General features: G+C 48.1%; 4 protein-coding genes across 4 annotated transcripts; 2 read left to right on the plus strand and 2 right to left on the minus strand.

Annotated features, from left to right (window-relative positions):
* Positions 1 to 904: 904 nt before the first annotated feature.
* Positions 905 to 9554, plus strand: SRSF9 (serine and arginine rich splicing factor 9). Its single transcript, XM_036757178.1, has 4 exons — positions 905 to 1171; positions 6623 to 6774; positions 7949 to 8121; positions 9036 to 9554. The coding sequence occupies exons 1-4, from the start codon at positions 921 to 923 to the stop codon at positions 9177 to 9179; spliced, it is 720 nt and encodes a 239-aa protein (XP_036613073.1). The 5' UTR covers positions 905 to 920; the 3' UTR covers positions 9180 to 9554.
* Positions 9555 to 9901: 347 nt separating this feature from the next.
* GATC (glutamyl-tRNA amidotransferase subunit C) lies at positions 9902 to 12281 on the minus strand. Its single transcript, XM_036757190.1, has 3 exons — positions 11948 to 12281; positions 11246 to 11349; positions 9902 to 10308 (listed from the first exon to the last, which is right to left on the minus strand). Exons 1-3 carry the CDS (start codon positions 12250 to 12252, stop codon positions 10256 to 10258), a joined length of 462 nt encoding a protein of 153 aa, XP_036613085.1. The 5' UTR covers positions 12253 to 12281; the 3' UTR covers positions 9902 to 10255.
* On the plus strand, positions 11855 to 14866 carry TRIAP1 (TP53 regulated inhibitor of apoptosis 1). The gene is made up of 2 exons (XM_036757201.1): positions 11855 to 12531; positions 13449 to 14866. The coding sequence occupies exons 1-2, from the start codon at positions 12385 to 12387 to the stop codon at positions 13530 to 13532; spliced, it is 231 nt and encodes a 76-aa protein (XP_036613096.1). The 5' UTR covers positions 11855 to 12384; the 3' UTR covers positions 13533 to 14866.
* Positions 14867 to 15944: 1078 nt separating this feature from the next.
* On the minus strand, positions 15945 to 19275 carry LOC118858053 (cytochrome c oxidase subunit 6A1, mitochondrial). Its single transcript, XM_036768483.1, has 3 exons — positions 19144 to 19275; positions 18871 to 19010; positions 15945 to 16224 (listed from the first exon to the last, which is right to left on the minus strand). The coding sequence occupies exons 1-3, from the start codon at positions 19244 to 19246 to the stop codon at positions 16141 to 16143; spliced, it is 327 nt and encodes a 108-aa protein (XP_036624378.1). The 5' UTR covers positions 19247 to 19275; the 3' UTR covers positions 15945 to 16140.
* Positions 19276 to 19662: the final 387 nt, after the last annotated feature.

Below are 19662 nucleotides of genomic sequence, written 5' to 3' on the forward strand. Positions count from 1 at the left end.
TCAGAAACGGGAGAGAACCAAACCTGAAGAGGTGTGGGGGTCTTCTCCAGTTTGCTACCAAATTTTCCCCCAACAAAGCAATACAAGGGACAGCTACACCCACAACTATCCATTGTACTAGTGGCCACTTAGTAAGTGGTGGTTGATTGACCTGATTCACTTTCTCCCCAGAAGCCCAAACCCCAAATTCCTAAAACAAAAGTAAAAATCCTTAGTGATTCTCAGAGCCCTAAAGGGTTAAGAGCCCTAGGGTTTAAAGACCAGCTTAGCATCACGGTGCCAGGCGCTTTAAGTAATCGATTAATAACTGGTTAGTAGATGAGGAGATAAGAGAGACGTGGTCCCTTCCAGCACTATATCGGACGATCTTTCAAAAAATAAATATAAAAGTATTTTCTCTCCCTCCCACCTCCCCCATTAAAAAAAAAACCCTTCTAACAAGCTTGCAAACTATGAAATTTGTTACAAAGGGTGCTTTGTCTTTCTTTTTCAAAGTCCAGTGGTGGGCAGGAGAAAAAAAATGCATTTTTGCTTGGGGCGGGGGGAAGGAAACAATTAAAAATATGCATAGTTAAGCAAAACAAATTCTGACACTGGCCTTGACCTTCAATGACCTTTCAGGCGTTGGAGAAAGCTAAGTCTTTATTGCCCACGAGACTCAGAGCCGTAGCACCCTCGCCCGAGGGAGCCCATGAGGGGGTTGGATCCGCCCCCCCTCCCCGCGGCTCCCACGCCGTACCCCGCGGGGAAAAGCCGCCGCACGTGAGTGTGCGCGTGGGGGCGGAGCGGGGGAGAGCGGTGATGCCACTGCGCAGGCTCAGTGGAGCGCCGGGCGGGGAGAAGAGAGCCCTTCCGGCGACTTCCCCTTTAAGAAACCTTCTTTTAGAACCTCCGACCCACTTCCGCTCCTGGTTCCCACAATGCGCCGCGGCAGAGAGCGGCCTGGGCTGCGGGAAGCGGCTGAGGGGATGTCGGGGATGATGGGCTGGGGGGAGGAAGATGATCGGGGCAACGACAACGACGGCAGAATCTACGTGGGGAACCTCCCGGCGGACGTGAGGGAGAAAGACCTGGAGGACCTGTTCTACAAGTACGGCCGCATCCGGGACATCGAGCTCAAGAACCGCCGGGGCCTGGCGCCCTTCGCCTTCGTGCGCTTCGAGGATCCCAGGTGAGGCCTCGGCTCCCCACCCCCCCGGCCCAGCCCCCCACTCCCTGACTTGAGCCTCTTCTTCCTCCCTCTTCCCCTCCCCCAGCCCCCCCGCCTGTCTGCCTTCTATGGACCTCCAGCGACGCCCCTCCTCGACCCCCCTCCCCGCTCCGCTAGCTTCTGTCTCCGCCCCCTCCCTGCTGCGCGCGCCGCCCCCTCCTCCGGGCCTCCGCGCTCTCCCTCCTCCCCTCCCCGCTGCGCGCGCCGCCTCGTGGCCTCGCGCTCTCTCCTCTCCTCCCCGTTGCGCGCGCACCCTTCCCCTCCCCGTCCCGGGCGCGCTCTCCCCCTCCCTTCTCTGCTGCGCGCGCCGCTGCTTCCTCGGGGCCACGCGCGCTCTCCTCCTCCCCTCCCCGCTGCGCGCGCACTCCTCCCCTCCCTCCCTCCTCCCCTCCTCCCCTCTCCCCGTCCCCGCGCGCCCCCCACCCCTAGCTCTGCCGGGGGCGCTCTGAACTCGGGGACCTTGACTTTGGGGCGCCCAAGCCCCGGAGGCCCCCCCGTTGCTCCTTCCTCCGGGACGCCGAAGACAAAAGACGGCCCCGTGCGTGGAACCGGACGCTTCTGTTACGGAGTTGGTTTTTTTAAAGCTTAAATTAAATTGGACAAGGTAGTCACCAAACTGCCCGGACTATGTCCCCTTCGAGCTTTCGGCCTCCTTCTGTGTGGTTTGTTTTGTGGCTGTTTCTTATGATGTCACCCCCTTGTCTCCCCGGGGGGGGCGCCTACCCCCCCCCCCCCCCGCCCAACACACCGCAGCCTGCCTAGAAGTGCCCCTGCAGTCAGCCCGCGACGCCACCCCTTCCCTGGCAGGCGCCGACCCTCCCCGTGAGCCCCCAAAAGCCCCCTGGTCATTCTGGTCTGGGGCTCCCTGGAGCGGGTACTCTGTGCCTCTAAACCCGAGAGTTGGAAGGGCCCCCGGAGGCCATCCAGGCCGCACTGCTCCGGAGAAGTCTCTAGCCAAGGGGAGCTTCTCTGACACCCTTGGAGTCCCTTAATATGAAAGGAAGTGTTTCCAGTAGCCGAGGTGTGTGCAGGGGGTGCTCAGCCTGCCCTCAGCTCTGGGGGGGTGGGGGGGGTAGCGTGTGGGAAAAGCTCTGGGTGACTCCTAGGAGGCAGAAGGTTTGGAGGGTCAGCTCCTGGTGGTATCTCGACCTTCCCAGGTCCCTAAGCCCCAAGTTTTCGGGAGGACCCCAAAGAACAGTAGAATCCTGGGTCTCCTCAAGAAGCACTCAGTCCGAAGACAAGTACCCCTGATAATGCCTGGACCCCAAGATGACCCTCCCCATAAGGGTTGGTTCTGCTATGCAGAGACCTCAAAACACAACGATCCTTGGAATTCAAACCTCATTTCTGCAGAGAAGCTTTGGGCATCTTTGGACCTAAGCCAACCCTCTCTCGGTACCTCTCCCCCCACAAGAGGATGTATTGTCAGTAACATGGGTGTGATGGCCTGCTCCTGCATCTCTTCCCTTAGAACGGAGAAGAAGGGTTGGGGGTGGGAAATTGGAGCTCAGTGGTGTCTCGAATCTCCTCCAAACCCGTGGCCCGGTGGAATTCTGAGCCCTGGTCTTACCATCCCTCCCAAAGGAAAATATTTCTCAGGGCTCCTCTCTCCACCCTCCTTGCCTGAAGTAGAAGCAGCCCCCTCCCGGTCCAAAAGCCTCGGTTAATGTTTGGGTTTTGTCAGACATCAAGCTGTCCTCTAGGGTGCCCTCTACCGGTTTATCTAGTCCACTACTTTTGCTCATTTCAAAAAAAATAAAACGGTGGGTAAATGAAGAACTGCTTTAATTATTAGGCCAGAAAAGCTCTTAAGGCTGCTTTTATATTCCACAAGTTTCAGGTGGTTAATGCAGCCTGTATGTGTGGCATTGGAATTTTAAGAGTCCTTAATTTGGAGTCTATGAACTTGTGTTTTTTTTTAATGATATTCAATTAATTTTGTCAATATAATTACCTTTTTTAAAAAGCATTTTATGCTCTTCATAGGCTTTACTGGAAATGGTTCAGGACACCAAAAAAATTAAGAACTCCTGCTTTAGATACTGTGCTTAACATTCCCCAAAGCAACAACTTGGAGTCTGTAGGGAATATTGGAGAAACTGAATGACTTGCAAATAGCTTCTTGCAAATTATCAGAGAAGCACCCGTTTTGCCTGTAGCTCCATCTTGTGTGATTAAATAGCTTTCTTGTTTTCCAGTACAATGTAAAACAGCCCAAGTTGCTGATTGGATAACTCTACCGGTGGTGTTGTGAGTTACCCAAAGACACAGCAGAGTGTTTGAGTCTCCAGAAAGGATCTAGATGTAGTATGGTCTGGAAGCAGAAGGGAAGCCTAATCTAGACTGTAACCCCTTTCCTTGAGGAAGCAGCACATGATGATAATTGAATTATTTTATTACTGACCTCAGTTCTAATGCTGTAATACTTGCCAAAAATATGGAACTTGACATTTCCTGTAGCTAATCCTAGTAAACTTGGAAACTCTGAAGAACAATGTTTCAATACTTGGTCTGTGGGGCGGGGAGACATTGTTTATATTTTATGGTAGTGACCCTTTCATTCTCTGAGGCGACTCGGTGGGGATGGCATTGAGTGCCAACTGTATGTCTGGCATTGCACTGTGTGATTCATTTGTGACTCCATTAATGGTGGTCTGCACATGCATATTAATCAGCAGGGTTGCTTCAAAGATGTGGAATCTAGGGAAAGTCCCCTGCTTGTGCTTCAAGGCTAATAAGCCTATAGCATCTTTAATTCTTAATGTATTCCTGAAGTTTTTGTACTTCTATGGGGAATGGAGATGTTTCACATTCATAGTTCATTATTTTGATGATCAAATCAAGGACTTTATAATTTTGGGACTTGCTAAACCTTTATTAAATCATTTATGTTTAAGGAAATGGTTTTCAGCAGTGTTCTTGATTTACTGGTTCTCTGGAGCCTGCGAAAGGATTTTGAGAAACCTTCAGAAAGACTGAGATCTTCTATCCTCTTAAGTCAAGGGTCCCCTGTTCTTTATAGTTTTTCCTTTATATTCTTGGATCTGATAAGAGAATATAAAATGCAAGGTTGTTGAGTCCAGTGATTAAGGTGAGAGCAAGAGGAGAAACCATCAGCCAAGTTATGAGGAGCTTTCTGATCTGCTCTTATTTTAGTCTCTTTCCAGATTGGGTTTGTATTCTTACAGGTTTTCAAGTTTGGTCTATGTAGTATTAGTCATTCACAAAGTCATCTTTTCATGGAGTCAGACCCCTTTATTATAGGGAATTCATGGTCACTTTAAAAGTTGTGAAACACATTTTTAGAACTCCAGGAACCTCGGATGCCATCTAGGCCAACTTATTTATTTTCACAGAAGAGGAAATTGAGGTTAGGGGGAGGTTAAGTGACTAAAAGTCATACAGCTAAAAAATGGCAGTGGTAGGATTTGAACCCCGTTTCATTGACCCCAAGACTAGTCCTTTTTCTAAACAACCAGCACTTAGTAAGCACCTACCAAGTGTTGTGCTAGGTCCTGGAGCTAAATATACAAAGAATGAAACAATCCTTTACCACGAGAACTTACACTCTAATGGGGAAGACAGTAAGTATGTGTAAAAGCATATGGAAAATAAATGTAAAGAGAATAGGGCCTGTGACTGCTTTAGTAGAGAGAACTTCCTGGTACCAGTGCAGGTTAATATTGCATTCTTCGTAGCCAGCGGTCTTAGCTGCCCAGACCACTACCAGGTTAAGGGTCACATATCCGATAACCCAGGTCTTGGCTTTGACACGAGCTCTCCATTAACTGTACCAAAGTAATTAAAGACGAGGTAATTTGGGAGGGAAGACGCTGGCCATGATGTAGGGAATTGGGAAAGGTGGGAGCTTGAGCTATGCTCCAAAGGAGGAGAGGGAATGACTGTGTGTTTGTGCAGGGACACAGAGGACACATGATGATGGAGTGGCTGAGGATCTGCATCACAGAGTATGAAGGGGGTAGTAATACTTGATGAGATTGGAGCAAAGACAGGTGAAGGGCTGTAAAGGCTACAAACAGTGGAGTTCATCTCTTACTCTGCAGGCATTAGGGAGCAGCTGGAGTTGATTGAATAGTTGGAGAGGAATGCGGTCAGATCTGTGCTTAAGGAAAATCCTTTTGGCAGCAATGTGGAGGATAGCCTTGGAATTTGGAGACCCAATAGGAGGCCATTCCGACAGTCTAGTAGAGAGATGGTAAGGGCGTGCACTGAGGTAGTCAGGTGGGAGATGTTGTGTAGGTAGAAACAAATATATGGCGACTGATTGGCTAGGCGGGGTGGAAGCGAGGTGTAGGAGTCGAGGATGCTACTGAGGTTAAAGACCTGGGAGGATAATGGCGCCCGTCATGGGATTTAGGAGGAAAGGTGATGTTTCAGTTTTGAACATGTTGAGTGAGGGATATCCAGTTTGAAATGGATCGGTAGGGTTAGACATCAGTGCCACATTACCTTTAATAATTGCAGCTTGGTACTGAATCTGAGTCATTTGTACAGAGAGGATAGTTAAAGTCGAGAACGGATGAAATTACTCAGTGTGGGGGGCAAGGAGGTCCATCCAAGACTGGAGAACATCCACAGCTGTAGAGCATGATGATAGGCTAGAAAGGAGATGGGGGATAGACAGAGTCAGGAGAACCAGGAAATAATGCAGTAGGAGCTAAGGGAAAAGAGAATCTCTAGGGAAAACAGTGTAAAGCCCAGCAGACAGGTCAAAAAGGATGGGCTTTAAGAAAAGACTATCAGATTTGGCGATTAAGAAAGTAATTGGTACAATTAAGAAATATCGATCACTTCAGAGAGCCTATTTTCAGTTGAATAATAGAATCAGAAGCCAAATTGCAAAGGTTTGGGGAGTGATGAAGCAGAGGCGATGAGTGAAGACACCTTTCTTCCCCACTGAGTTTGATTGAAAAGGGAGGGGAGGGATAAGGCAATTAGAGTTTGAGGAATTGGTTGGGTCTAGTGATAGGTTTTTAAGCATGGAGGAGACTTGCGCATGTTTAAAGGCACAAGGGAAGGAGCCAGTAGCTAGGGAGTGGAAGAATATTTGAAAGGAAGGACAATTTAAGGTATAGTTTGCTGGAGAATACAAATGAATGTGATCAGAGGGTTGGTCTTGACAAAGAAAAAGGCCATCTATCAGAAAAATGGCGGGGGGAGAGGAAGGAGTAGGGGGTCAATGCTGAGGGGTTCTGAAATGAAGAGAGAACAAATATCCCATGGCCTCAGTACAGTAAGAGGGATGGCTCCCTGGCCCTTAAAGCCAGAACATTAGTTAATCAAGACTGGACATCTCCATCTTCATACCTGGATTCCCCCATCGACTTACATCTCACGGAAAGGACAGAATCTGCTGCCTGAACAGCAATAACTACTAGCTCTTATTTGCAGGGATGCAGAAGATGCTATTTATGGAAGGAATGGTTATGATTATGGCCAGTGCCGGCTTCGTGTGGAGTTACCCAGGAATCCTGGGGGCGGAGGGCCCCGTGGGAGGACTGGACCCCCATCAAGGAGATCTGAATATCGAGTTCTTGTCTCAGGTATGTTACTCTCAGCACTTAAGAAGCTCTAGGCTGGTGGTGCACTGAATATTAACTTTGGATAATGCTGATCCAATGCACAGCCCTGCCAGGGATGCATGTCTTAACGAAGATGAAATGGTGAGAAAGGTTAATATCCCTTTAGAACATAAAGCAGCTTCCTATCAGTTGGAAAGATTCTTGGATGATCTTCTCTTCTCTGGAATTCATACTGGTATAAAGTTAGCTAGAAAGGAATCAAAACAGCCATATTTGACCAGACAACTTGCTCCTAGTCTTGGATCCTGGAAGAAGGTGGTTATGCTGGGATTGTTAAAATTGGAGTCTCCTGAACTGCTTTTCCAAGTCTTAAAAGGGATATACCAAACGCAGCATGTGCTCTGGTAACTGTTATGACAGATAACCAATTCTAATGCCAAAGGTTTGTGCATCGATCTATGCTTTACAGAAGAAGGACAGTAAAAACCCTGGATCTTCTTGTGTCTCCAGGTATGATTTTCCTGTGACCCTGGACCTAACTGAAATGCATACAAGAGCCTGGTTCCTTTCAAGAGAGGAATTACAGTGAATCACATGAAACCCCAGGGTAGGAAAGTGTGGTTCCAGTCTAGTTTTAGCATTCAGGTCTGAAATGGTCCTTGAGAGAATGAGTGTGTCAGTCACCCAGACCACCCTAGAGCAATGCAACACCAACCACGCCTAAGTTTTTTTCATTGGCTGGAGTCTAAATTCCTCCCCCTAAATTCCTGCCCTAATGCTTTGGGGAGCAGTGTCAGTGACCTACTCTATGAGGGGCAGATGAGATTGTTAACAAGTAAATCTCAAATCAGGGGAATCAAGCCACAGGACTATTTTTGAAGGACCTGGAAACAACAAAGATCAAATTATCTGAATTCTCAGGACTACACAGGACTGGCTTCTTGCTCTGACTACAGGCAGAGATTAGTCTCTCCCTTGAAGACTGGCATAGGACTAGCTCTCTGGAATGGCATACGGTACATGCCTTGTGGTCATTGTCTCTGGAGCCCTTTTATGACTTATTAAAGCTTTAAGACTTTGGGACTGGAGCAGTGACAAAGCCTGTCACTGGACTAGATGTGGGGGAGGAGCCCTGGCCCATCTGGAATATTGAGACTTTTCACACACTATCTTGTTTTGTGTTCTCCATGCCCAGGCCTTCCTCCCTCAGGCAGCTGGCAGGATTTGAAGGATCACATGCGAGAAGCTGGGGGTGTGTGTTATGCAGATGTGCAGAAAGATGGCATGGGGGTAGTTGAGTTCCTCCGCAAGGAAGATATGGAATACGCCCTGCGTAGACTGGACGACTCCAAATTCCGTTCTCATGAGGTGGGTTCCCACCTTTTGTGGAAGATCTTCTATAATCCTGTGGCAGTTGGGCCTACAGCTGTTCTCTCTGCACAAAAGGCTGGTAGATAACTTGGTAAATATTCTCAGAGTAACAGTAAAGAACCTCCTTAAGTGGACAAGCCAACATCCTTCGTGCCCAAGTCTTACAGAGCCCTAGCAATGGTCCTTTATGGTGCCAGGAGAGAATCAGCAAGTAGGTGAGCATGAGTGGGCTACCTCTCCCCCACCTGCCAGCCCTTCCTGTTTAAGGGAGCTTTTGTGGATTGGCTTCTAGTGGTTGAACTTGAGCTTTCACACATTCAAGAAGCTGTCATCTCATTGTAGTTGCTTTCTTGAAGTGGCTTAAGGATTGTGCATCCCAGGCCTCTTACAAACACAACCTACCTTGACATGGCTACTGTCCCTTTATATGCCTGGTAATTTGTGAGTGAAATTCTTTTCTGTAAGGAATGACTAAGACCACAAGCTGTTGGCTTCCTGATACCTTGGGGACCTACAGGAGAGACCTCTTGGACCTTCCTTCCCATTGTCCTGATTTCCTTCAACATATAATGGTGCTTAAAAGTCCTGTGTTCCCAGTTACCAATTTGTTTTTCCTTAAAAGTGGTTTACCTCACTTGGCAACTGATAAAAACTATTTGGGGCTAGCATGGTCCAAGTGTGTCATCGCCCAAACCACCTTACACGTCAAGAGCAAGGTGGCCACAGCCGTAAATGAACCTGTAATGATGAAGTCTTCTGCTTGAGTTTAGGATAACACTTGGAGAGCTTCATCCACTTAACAGTCTTTTTTATGTACTCAGAATAGGATGGATATGAGTCCTTGTTCTTCCTTCCCCTACCCCCCTTCTTCATCCCTCACTTTTTTTTCCTTCCTTTTGTTTGAATTTCAGGGTGAAACTTCCTATATCAGAGTCTATCCAGAAAGAAGCACCAGCTATGGCTACTCCCGGTCCCGGTCAGGGTCAAGGGGCCGTGATTCTCCATACCAAAGCAGGGGCTCCCCGTACTACACCTCTTCCTTTGCACCATATTGAAACCGCTTATGGGGAGTTTTTTGTTGTTAACTTTTTTTTGGTTGTTTTTTTGTTTTTTTAGCGTGAACTGAGTTGCTCTCTGCTCGGAATCTACATTCCAAATTGACTTAGTGTCTTAGGAATTTTTTTTAATAACTTTTTTTTTAAAGGAAAAACTACATACATACAGTTTCTACCAGGTCCATGTTGGCAGTGAAATCTTTTGAACTGCTGAAATTGTGGTTTTGGTTTAGAAGCAAGTTGCATATTTCCCCATCCTCCCCCAATTATGGAGAAAAATCAGTGCCGTGTCATGGTGGGTTACTCTGCACAGACACTATATATAGGAATCAGCCCATTCTGTTTAGAAATATATTTCTAAAGTTTAATAATTTACAAGTTGTGGTTATTTTAATTGTGTAAGCTTATTTTTCTGTACCAGGCAGATAACAGGATTAAAAGAATAAGAGAAGTTATATGGACACAGCTCAGTGGCTAGAAGGGGCTTGAATGGAACACTATTTCGGAGGAAAGGAAAAGAAAGTTGAATTGATGAGGGTTTGTCCTTAGCGGAAATCCTGGGCTACCCTTTTCAGTCTCAGTTTTTCTCTGAATGGAGGCTTTGGCAGTAGAGGAAATCATTGATAAAAGAGACTAGGAATAGTGAAGGAGAAAATAGGAATAGTCCAGGTTTCATCTAGTCCTGTGATTGGGAAGAAATAAATTCTTGGGCAAAAGTGCACTTTGGTTAGAAACTCACTCTTTTTAATAGTGCAGAAACTCTGAATCAAAGGTGATTTTACAGTTAACCACAGGGCACTTCCAGCATGTGACCCAGGTATTAAGTGAATACTTGATCCATTTCCTGGGAAGCTTTTCTCCAAGCCCATAGTCCCTTCTTTGACCTCCATCAGAAAGAGCAGGAATTCACTGCACTTCTGTCCTCACTTCATCTTCACAAGAGAGCAGAGGGAGAGGAGAGAAAGGGCCAGAGCCTGACTATGTTAAGGAACTTCGTGGGAGTATTTTCAGTTGAGCCTTTCCCAAGGGTCCTCCACATCATTTCCTGTTCTGAGCACTGTTCCTCAGAGCAGCATTTAACTCTTTGTGACTGGATCTTGTTCACTTTGTTTTGGCAGAGCAATGTTACCTATTTAAAACCAAAAAAGGAAAGAATTACAACAAAGCCTAACTTTTTTTCCCCTTGCTTCCAAAACTGGTTGGTGTCTCATGAAAGTAAGTGTAGTCACCACCCTGCCTTCTCAGCTAGGAATACCTGGATTTCTACCAGATTTGCTATACAATTGTTAGGAAATTCACACAAGTTACCTAACATTCTAAGTCAGTGGGGGTTGCAGTCTGTATTGGCATAAGCAGCATCAACACCAAAGTAATTTCAACTTGAAATATTTAAGATATGCACCTGGGGGGGGATGAAAACTACTTTGCTTAGTTTGGATTGGGGTTTTGTGGGTTTTTTTGTGAGGAAGGAGGTTATCAATGAATGAATGAATGAAGCCTTTTTACACATCCCAAGAAGAGAAATTTGAATCCATGTTCTCTAGAAAAAAAAACTTTCTATATTGCTCAAGCATATTCTTGCATACCAGCAACTACTTGGGTAAGATTGAGTATTTCACAGAACCAGAGGCACCCCTGAGGATCTGCACGAAATTGGGATTCCTTGACCCATGAGTTATCTCTTTCAATACAGAGGTAATATGGATAAGGGGAAGTGATGTGCCCTCTGCCAGCATCCTGGACTAGCAGCTAAGCTGGGCGCAAAGTGGCCCAAGGGTTCTAACTCAGGTCAAAGAAGGGAGGCATGAGAGGTTAGTATACAACACAATATAAAGGTCAGAGTCCAAAATGTACAACTATGATTCAAAAATAGGGTTCAAATGGGCTGCAATTCACTGAAAAGGTTCACCACGTGTCTAGGAGCCATGGTGTCCTCACTACCTTCCAACACCGCTTCCTTGGATTCAAACAGCACTTTATACACTTTTAACCTAATCCTCCCCCCACCCCCAAACCTTCCCTCTCAGCTGCAACATGACTGCCCAGCACCTCAAAGTAGCGTCTACCTGGGGGGGCCACAAAGTACTCCTCGACGGTCTGCCGAGAGTTCTGCAGCAGGTCCTCCACACAGCCGCCTTCTACCACGTCGTCTGCTCTTAGGTACAGGCACCTACAACAGACCAGAAACAGCCCCTTAGGCAAGGGGAGGAGAGCCCCCTACCCGTGGGTCGGAGCAAAGGGCAGGGAACCCACAACCCCGGCTCTGCCGTTGGAGGGCCTGGATTCGGATTCTGCCTCGGAGGCTTGCTACTCATTGGATGGCCTCTATAAGCCAAGTCCACTTTCTAGAGCGGCCTTTTAGGTGCCTTCCAGCCCTGGCTCTGGTCTCAAGAGGGCTCGGGAGTGTTCGGAAAGCTGTGACACCAAAAACCGGCGGATTTTCCATCGCAACACCCACAATCACCTCGAGCCACGTTTCCGTACTTTTTGTGGGGTGGGGAAGGGGTGTGTGTCCTAATCGCGGCCTCCTCCTGACGGGTGGGGGGGTACGCCCACCTCGCTCCTGGGAGGGTAACTGCAGGGGAGATGACGTCCTACACCTAACTGGTTACGTCACCTGGGGGGAGCCGTTAAGACGTCGGCTACCGGCCGCGTTCGGCGCTAACCGCTGTGAGCGATCGGGGCTCAGACCAGGCGACGCCGACCCTGCCCAAGGAGTCCCCGCGTGTTCGCGGACGGAGGGCGGGAGAAGGGCGAGCTGAGCCTACCGGTCCTCCAGCACCGACTCCATGGGCGCCACCCCGTCCGTGTCCACGGCGCGCAGCTGCTCCGCAAACTCGATGGCCGCCTGCAGCCGCTCCACGCCCTCGCGGTTTCGGAAATCCACCAGGGCCAGGCGCTCCAGGTGCTCGATCAGCTCGGCGCTCACTCGGCCGCCCGTGCAGGGACCGGGGGGCGGGGCCTTCCCTGAGTCGCTCCCCGCAGACCGGCAGCTCTCGACTCGTGCTCCCTGCGTCCTCGCGCCGGGGCTCAGCCCTTCCCGCAGCGCCGACTGGAGCGTCCGACGCCACATCTCACCTCCTCTCACTGCCGGGTCACGGTCGCTTCACACGGACCCAGAAAGGGGCGCTCCGGTGTGACGTAAGCGGCGCGCCGTCGGTGACGTCAGCAGCGCCGTCGCCGTTCCACTGCGGGGCTGGTCGCCATGAACAGCGTGGGAGAGGCCTGCACCGACATGAAGCGTGAGTACGACCAATGCTTCAACCGCTGGTTCGCCGAGAAGTTCCTTAAGGGCGACGGTTCCGGGGACCCCTGCACCGACCTCTTCAAACGCTACCAGCAGTGTGTGCAGGTGAGCCGCCCCCGCCCCCGGCCACCGTCGCTCCTCCCCGGGGGGGGGGTCCGCGGATTCGCCTGCGTGACCTTGGTCCCCCGCCCTCCTTCCCTAAAGCTCCTCCGGGTCCCCAGCCGCGACCCCGCGGCCCGCGTGGGCCGCTGCCGAGGCCCGGCGCCTGGGCCCCCAGTCCGGCGGCACGGGGCGGGACCCCGGAGGGCTCGCTGTCCCCCTTCTCTTCTTCTCCGCCTCCGGGGCGCGGTTCCCCGTTTTGTTCCGTATTTATCTTCTGCACTCCGGGAGTCCCGTGCAGGCGGCGGCCTCGTCTTTATTAATTTTCAGTCGCGGTTTCGTTTCTCCCAGTCTCGCGGATCCTGCTTTGTATTGTGGATTCAGTGCTATGAAAACGGAGTTAGGCTTTGCAGAAGACAGGCACGTTTGCTATGATAAGAAAAGTTGCACCGAGTACATTAGAAAGTTTAGAAATTAGGTGCCACGTGAGCTCTGAACGACGAAGTTGTAACAGCCTGCCTACGGATGCCTAGATGCTCCCTAAAGACATTTTATTCCATCCTCCCAGTGCCTTGTACGCAGACACTGCTTCATAAATATTTGCGACATTGAACTTTAATTTTGGATAAGATTGGAGTTATAGAATAAGAATCCAGAATCTTAGAGATGAAGGGAACATAGAGATAGAGAACATAGGCTAACTTGTTCTTTTTACTGTGAGCAAACAGCTTGAGGGGCATGGACTTTCTCAACAGGAATAAAATGTTGGGACTTGGATTTAATTAGTATAATGCCTAGGCCAGTCATATTAGTGCTTTAGATTGTTAAGATACTCCTTTTTCTAACTTTTTACTTGATATATGTAGCTTTGACAGCAGGAACCTGTGTAGATGTTAATTAAAATGTGATTTCTCAATCCACAGAAAGCAATCAAGGAGAAGGAGATTCCTATAGAAGGGCTGGAGTTCATGGGCCATAGCAAAGAAAAGTCTGAAAGCTCTTCTTGACCTTGACCACAGCCTTCAAGATGACCTTTTCAACTACAGACATTAAGACACCAAAAAGACTGTGGTCTCTGAAGATGACCGCTGGTTTTCTGAGCTTTTTAGAGGAGGGTTCCCTTAGGTATATTTACAAAAGGGTCATGTAGACCTTTATTATTTGCTTTCAGGTGGATGGCACCTAGCTGGGGTGGCATCTTGCAGTACCAAACATGGCATGAGAGAAATTCTTCAGACGATCAGAATGTTATTCGGTCTGCTGCACTTATACTGTGTTTGCACACAAATATAGACACCTGTACTTCCGAGTCAGGATGGCTTAGGTTGTCCCGAATGCTGAATCCATGCTGCTAAATAGTAGATTTTGGGGTTTTTTTTTCCTGGAAGCACACCTCTGATGCTCTGTGAGTGACTCCAGTATTTAAATGGCAACCATTTTGTTTGGATAAAGACTGAATGATGGTTAAAGGTGTGAAGCTAGCCAAAAAGGGATCTGCCTTTAAGAAACAACTGCCTGCTTCTAAGAAGAGGATTCAGATGGAATAAAAAAACAAGTTCTTGAAGGCTTCTAAGAAACCATTTTGAGCTCCCAAAATTGGTACTAAGCACACAAATTAAGGTGACTCCTACTTTCCTCTAAATCTTGTCAGTTTAGCTATGAAGGTACTAAAATATGCAGAAATTTGATTTTCCTGATTCTGAGGCTGTTTCATTAATGATAAAAGTGACTATTAAAAAAAGTGCTCTGATGGAAATGGCACCACTCACAGCTTGAGCTGTAGACTATCCAGGGTAGGTTAGTGGAAGAGGGTTGTTTACAAGGCCTCTTGACTACCTTGACGCTTAATTGGAAGGGAATACTTTGCTTTATTTGCCTTATTTGTCCATCATGTTCTATAATATTTGAAATCAGAGATGGAATAAATAACTGCTCTTTGGTTTATAGTTTCTTATCGACCTCACAGCACTTTTAATGGACTTTGTTCATCTCCAACATGCCTGTGACACAGGGTAGAGTCTTGTTCTCCCATGTCTAATCTTATGTTAGAAGAAAAAACAAACATTACCTCTGAGCCTGGTGGCATTATAACCCAGACCTCATTATTTGCATGACTCATCAGCAGGAATGAGTCTCTCTTTGGGTAAAGCAAATTCCTATTTTGGCTTCTCAAGGCAGAGGTATACCATCTGAGTGAGTGAGTGAGCACAGACTACCATGATGCAGGCAGTCCACTGGTTAAACATCATTACCCGTAAACCTTATGTGTATCTTGGGAATTGAGTACTTTTGATAATGGTCATTTAGACTGTATTGTAATTAAACTTATTTGTATATTTAATGAGCCTAAAGATTTAAAAGAGAAACGTAACATTTTTTGGGTTGCTAGAAATCAATGTTTAAACAGAATGCTTAAAAACATAGTTAATGAAATTTCAGGGAGATGATTTACAGTAGCATTTTATAGCCATTTAAGATTTGCAAAGCAACTGAGGTCTTATCTCATTTGGTTCTAATACAGTGAGGCAGGTGCTATTGTAAATGACTTATTCAGGCTCCCAAAGCCAGTTATCTGGTGAGTCTTCCTGACTCCAGTTCCAGTAGTATCTGTTAATGTAGTCAGTCTAGCTTACCAATTCAAATGGGAAAGCAGATGTTGATTTATATCACTTTGGTTTCATGTCACAGAAACTCAGTGTGGGGGGGGCATTAAACTGGTAAGTGCCTTGGGCCAGGCACTTTTTACTCTTCCTGTTATCTCTGTTTATGAGTAAGGATACCAAGACCTAAAAGGTCTGCGTGACCCTAGTCACTCACCTAGTAAATGTCTAAAACCAGATCTGAACAAGACCCACATCTATTATGCTGGTATGAGTTACTTCATAAAGCAATTATATATAATTGGATTTGTGCTAGGCTATACCCCTCTACCAATCCCATCTTCAGGACTTTTCAGAAATCATTAGTTTGTCCCTAATGACTAATGAAAGGTACAATTTTTCTGTAAATATCAGGCAGGGAAGTGAAATGGAAAAAATAACATCCTTGGATTTAAACTGAAAAATTATTTCCCTCTTAATTAGCATAGATTAGGATGTGCTTATAATATAACTTTTATGGGGATGAGATGGCCAGGTCAGGTGCAAGGTGGGCGTTCAAAGACAGCAGACGCTGATATCTTCAGGCTTTCTGCTCCTTAGCTCTCATTACCCCACAGTGACATCCTCTCAGCTGTATCACAGGGGCATCCATAAGGGTACAACAGACAAGATTTCTTACTCATGAGCCAAATAGCACTCATAGCTCTTCAAGATTAATGTCCTGTTAATGATAAACTTGGCCAGGCCACCTAATGCTCAGAAAACACTACAAGAGTGTTAATTTGACAGACACAAGTATTTGAGAAAGAATTCAACAACTTGCCAGTCTAGGGTAAGATTTATTTATTTAAGCTGTCCCAATCACAAGCAAAATGGTAAGGTCAGCATATTTGTCACTGTGGTGCAAGTGAACTTAAGGAAGGTCCCCTATAATTTTCTGTTCCACATAGAAAGAAGGATGGTCCAACCGCTGCTGTGGTCCCCCAGTGCTTGATTAGTATGGTCCCAGTTTGCTTTAGTCATCCTCATACCCAGTTGGGAGAGGATTGACGTGATGGTTATGAAACAGAGTGTGGTTTCCATCTCCCCATGGGAAGGGCTGTGAAGAGAAAGGCCAACAACCGTCAGGCAATTCCAGTTAACCCTTCTAACCCATGGCCTGTTAAGGGCATGGCCCTCATCAGCTCTTGAAGCAGTCCAACCTTTGTATTTAGTAATTCACAGGCTCTCATCAACGCAGAATGAGCATGACTGATCCTGGTGTGTCCAGATGCAATCAAGCAATTAAGGCTTTGTATAATCGTCCCTGTTTCTACGGCTCTTTAAAGAGTCTGCAAAGTGCTTACGCTCACAGATGTGGACAGGGGCTACTATTGCATCTTACATAAAAGAAGACACAGGAAAAGTGACTTGCCCAGGGCCACATAGCTAGCAAGTGACTGAGGCCAGATTTAAACTCGGGCTTTCCTGACTCTAGGCCACCTCAATGCCTAGTGATATAGATCAGAGGTGTCAAACATGGGAATTTTTGAAGGGGGGGGGGTGGGGCACCTATTGGTATAACTCAACATAGCAGTATTCAATCAATTCTTTCGAGTATAACATCAATTCTGGAAATCAGCCTCTTAGTTACAGCCATTCGAGGCTGGCATGATACCTTTCAAGTTATGCCAACAATTCTGATGCCCTGAAAACTGCAAAACAACCCAGTATCCCAACATCATTTTCACCTAGAATTTTTCAGCATTCAGAGCAATCACCAAATAGCAAACAAACTAGGCAAAGTCTGAGCTGAGGGAGGGGCCAAAAGAGGCCTATCCCACATGAATAGCTCGTTTTATACTGTACTTTCCAATTTCAAATGCATTTTCTTCACATCCAGTGAGAAAGATCGTGCAAACAGAAGTTTCCCTTTTACCAATGAGGAAATAGAGGCAAATAAGTTATAATACTTTCCTAAGGTGACACTGAAGGTCACAAAAGTGTGGTACAGTAGAACAGGACTAGCCAAGGTTTAGGGTCAAAGTCCATCTCTGCCTTTAATTACCTTGGAAAATTTACGTAAAGCATCTACGTGACTCAACTCCCTAAGCATTTATTGCAGATCCACAATTTACGAGGGGGCATTAAGATTGTCTATTCTCAAGAAGGGGTGGCAAAGTGGCATTGGACAGAGTGCCAGGCCCGGAGTCAGGAAGTCTCATCTTCCTGAATTCAAATCTGGTCTCAGACACTGAATAGCTATATGACCCTGAGCAAGTCACTTTACCCCTTTTGCTTCAGTTTCCTCATCTGTCAAATGAACTGGAGAATGATGGCAAACCACTCCGGTATCTTTGCCAAGAAAACCCCGAGGAGGGTAAGGAAGAGTAGGACGTGACTGAATGAAATGACTGAACAACAAGTCAAGAAGCTTACACAATCTTCTAAAGGGGAACACAAGTATCACGAACAGAGTCACAGACAGTTTTCTGGTAGCGCAGGAATACCTGGATTAAATACCACTTTTTACATTTAATAGCTGTAACACCCTGGGCAGGTCATCACCTTCTCAAAGCTTCTATAAAACACAGGGTGGCTGTGAGGCTGACATGGGATAACGGGATGTGAAACCTTTCTGCAAACCCTAAATACACATGCCCCAGCAAAGTCTGTCACCACCAGAATTCAACGGTACAGAGAAGGGTGGTGGAAGGAAGTCCAGGAAGTCATCAAAGCGCCTACTCTCCTGCAGAGGCACAGCTGAAAGAGCACTGGGCCTGGAATCAGGAAGACCTTAATTCAAATCCTGCCTCAGACACTCAGTAACTGTGAGACCCTGAACCTGTTTACCTCGCCTATAAATTAGGGATAATAACGCACCTACTTTGAAGGGTTGCTGTGAAGTCAAATGACATAACGACTGTGAAATACTTAGCACAGTGCCTGGCACTATATAAAGGTTAGCTACTATCACTTAACAGGGTTGTATCAGATGAACTCAACATCAGTCGCATTAAGGGTTCTGTACCGACAACGTCAGCTAGAAGACAAACCACAGTTCTCAAGGAGAGTACAAGACACTGAACATCAATGAACCCATGCACGTGAAAGCGCCCAAACCACTTTACAAACTTCATAGCCCAGTGTTTCCTGAGCCCTGTCTAATCCGGGCCCAGGGCCTGTACATAGCTACATTTCTATTTGTCGGCCTGCAACACAATGCTACGATTGCTCAGACACGCTAAGTTGGGGGTGACTGAAAAGCTCATGATTCAGTGGAAAAGGTCTCGGCTGGGGGGGCGGGGAGTCTCCTGGGTCCCTGTAGCTATTCATCTGTGCATCTCACGATGTTTGGCGTGGGGGGGGGGGGGGCTGTTCCTTAGAGATTTAAAAACAAAATGCCTAGTTCATGCAGTCCTAAACCGTGGCATCACAGGCTTGGAGCCGGAAAAAGCGTCGGGGACGATCTAGCCCGACCTTACCAAAGCAAACAGCTCACTAGCCTTTACGAGGCAGGTAGCAGGCACGGAGCTAGGCGCTGAGGATACAAAGGGCCTGGAGACGACCCTGCCCTCGAGATTGGCAATCTAACATGCAAACCAGCCCTAGGCGGCATTAATGGAAAAGGATTAATAAAGAGAGGAAGGGTCCGGATTTCCGCATCCAGGCATTTTGGGCGATAATTAAAAGGGGGCCGAGTAAAGGTCACACCCTAAGTCCCGCCCTAATGGAAAGGGGTCCGAAAAACGCCGGGGGTCCTCACCTTGGTCCGGATGCGGAGGTGGGGGTAGGGGACGAATTCGGGCCGCTCGTGATGCTCCCGCGACTTCAGGTAGGCGTTGAGCATGCTGACCGCCACCCCCGGGAGCGCCACAAAGAAGGTCAGCGTCCTCCACATGCGGCCTGCGGGGAAGGGGGAAGGGAAGCTGTGAGCCCGGCGGCCCGGCCCTCTCACCCCACCCGGCCAGGCCCTGGGGACAAGGTCACCCGGTCACGCCCGGCCCGGCCCAGCCCAGCCCGCCCCGCCGCCGCTCACCCGAGCCCTCCTCGGCGTGGCCGCTGCTGGCGAACGACCGCCTAGCCGCGGCGCGGACCTGGCCCAGCTGCGCCAGCAGCCGACCGCTCGCCGTTACAGCCATCTTCCAACAAAATCAGCCGCCGGAACCGGAACCAGACACGGGGACTGCGGGGCGGGACCCCGGCGTTCCAGGAGGCTTCCTATTGGACGGCTCATTGTCTACGCCTCTTCCCGCTGAGATGGAGAGAATCCCGCATTGGGTCCTGAGCATGCGCAGCGCCCGGCCTAATGCCTCCGGAGCCGCAGTGCGGAAGGACGCGTGCGTCGTTCGCTTCTCCTTCACCTGCGGGCCTCTAACTCACGTGATGCATGCGCTGTACGCAGGGAGCTTCACACCCATCCTCTAAGGGCGCCATGTTGAGGGGCATGCGCACTTAGCAGATCTTGCGGGCGTCTGGTCTTGCTAGGTTTGCCTTTGCCGCCGGTTTCTCCGCATGCGTCGTTGGGGCTCTGGGCTTCCAAAGCTCCACCTGCCTA

The sequence above is a fragment of the Trichosurus vulpecula genome, chromosome 1, assembly GCF_011100635.1.
Source record: "Trichosurus vulpecula isolate mTriVul1 chromosome 1, mTriVul1.pri, whole genome shotgun sequence".
Lineage (NCBI taxonomy): Eukaryota > Metazoa > Chordata > Mammalia > Diprotodontia > Phalangeridae > Trichosurus > Trichosurus vulpecula.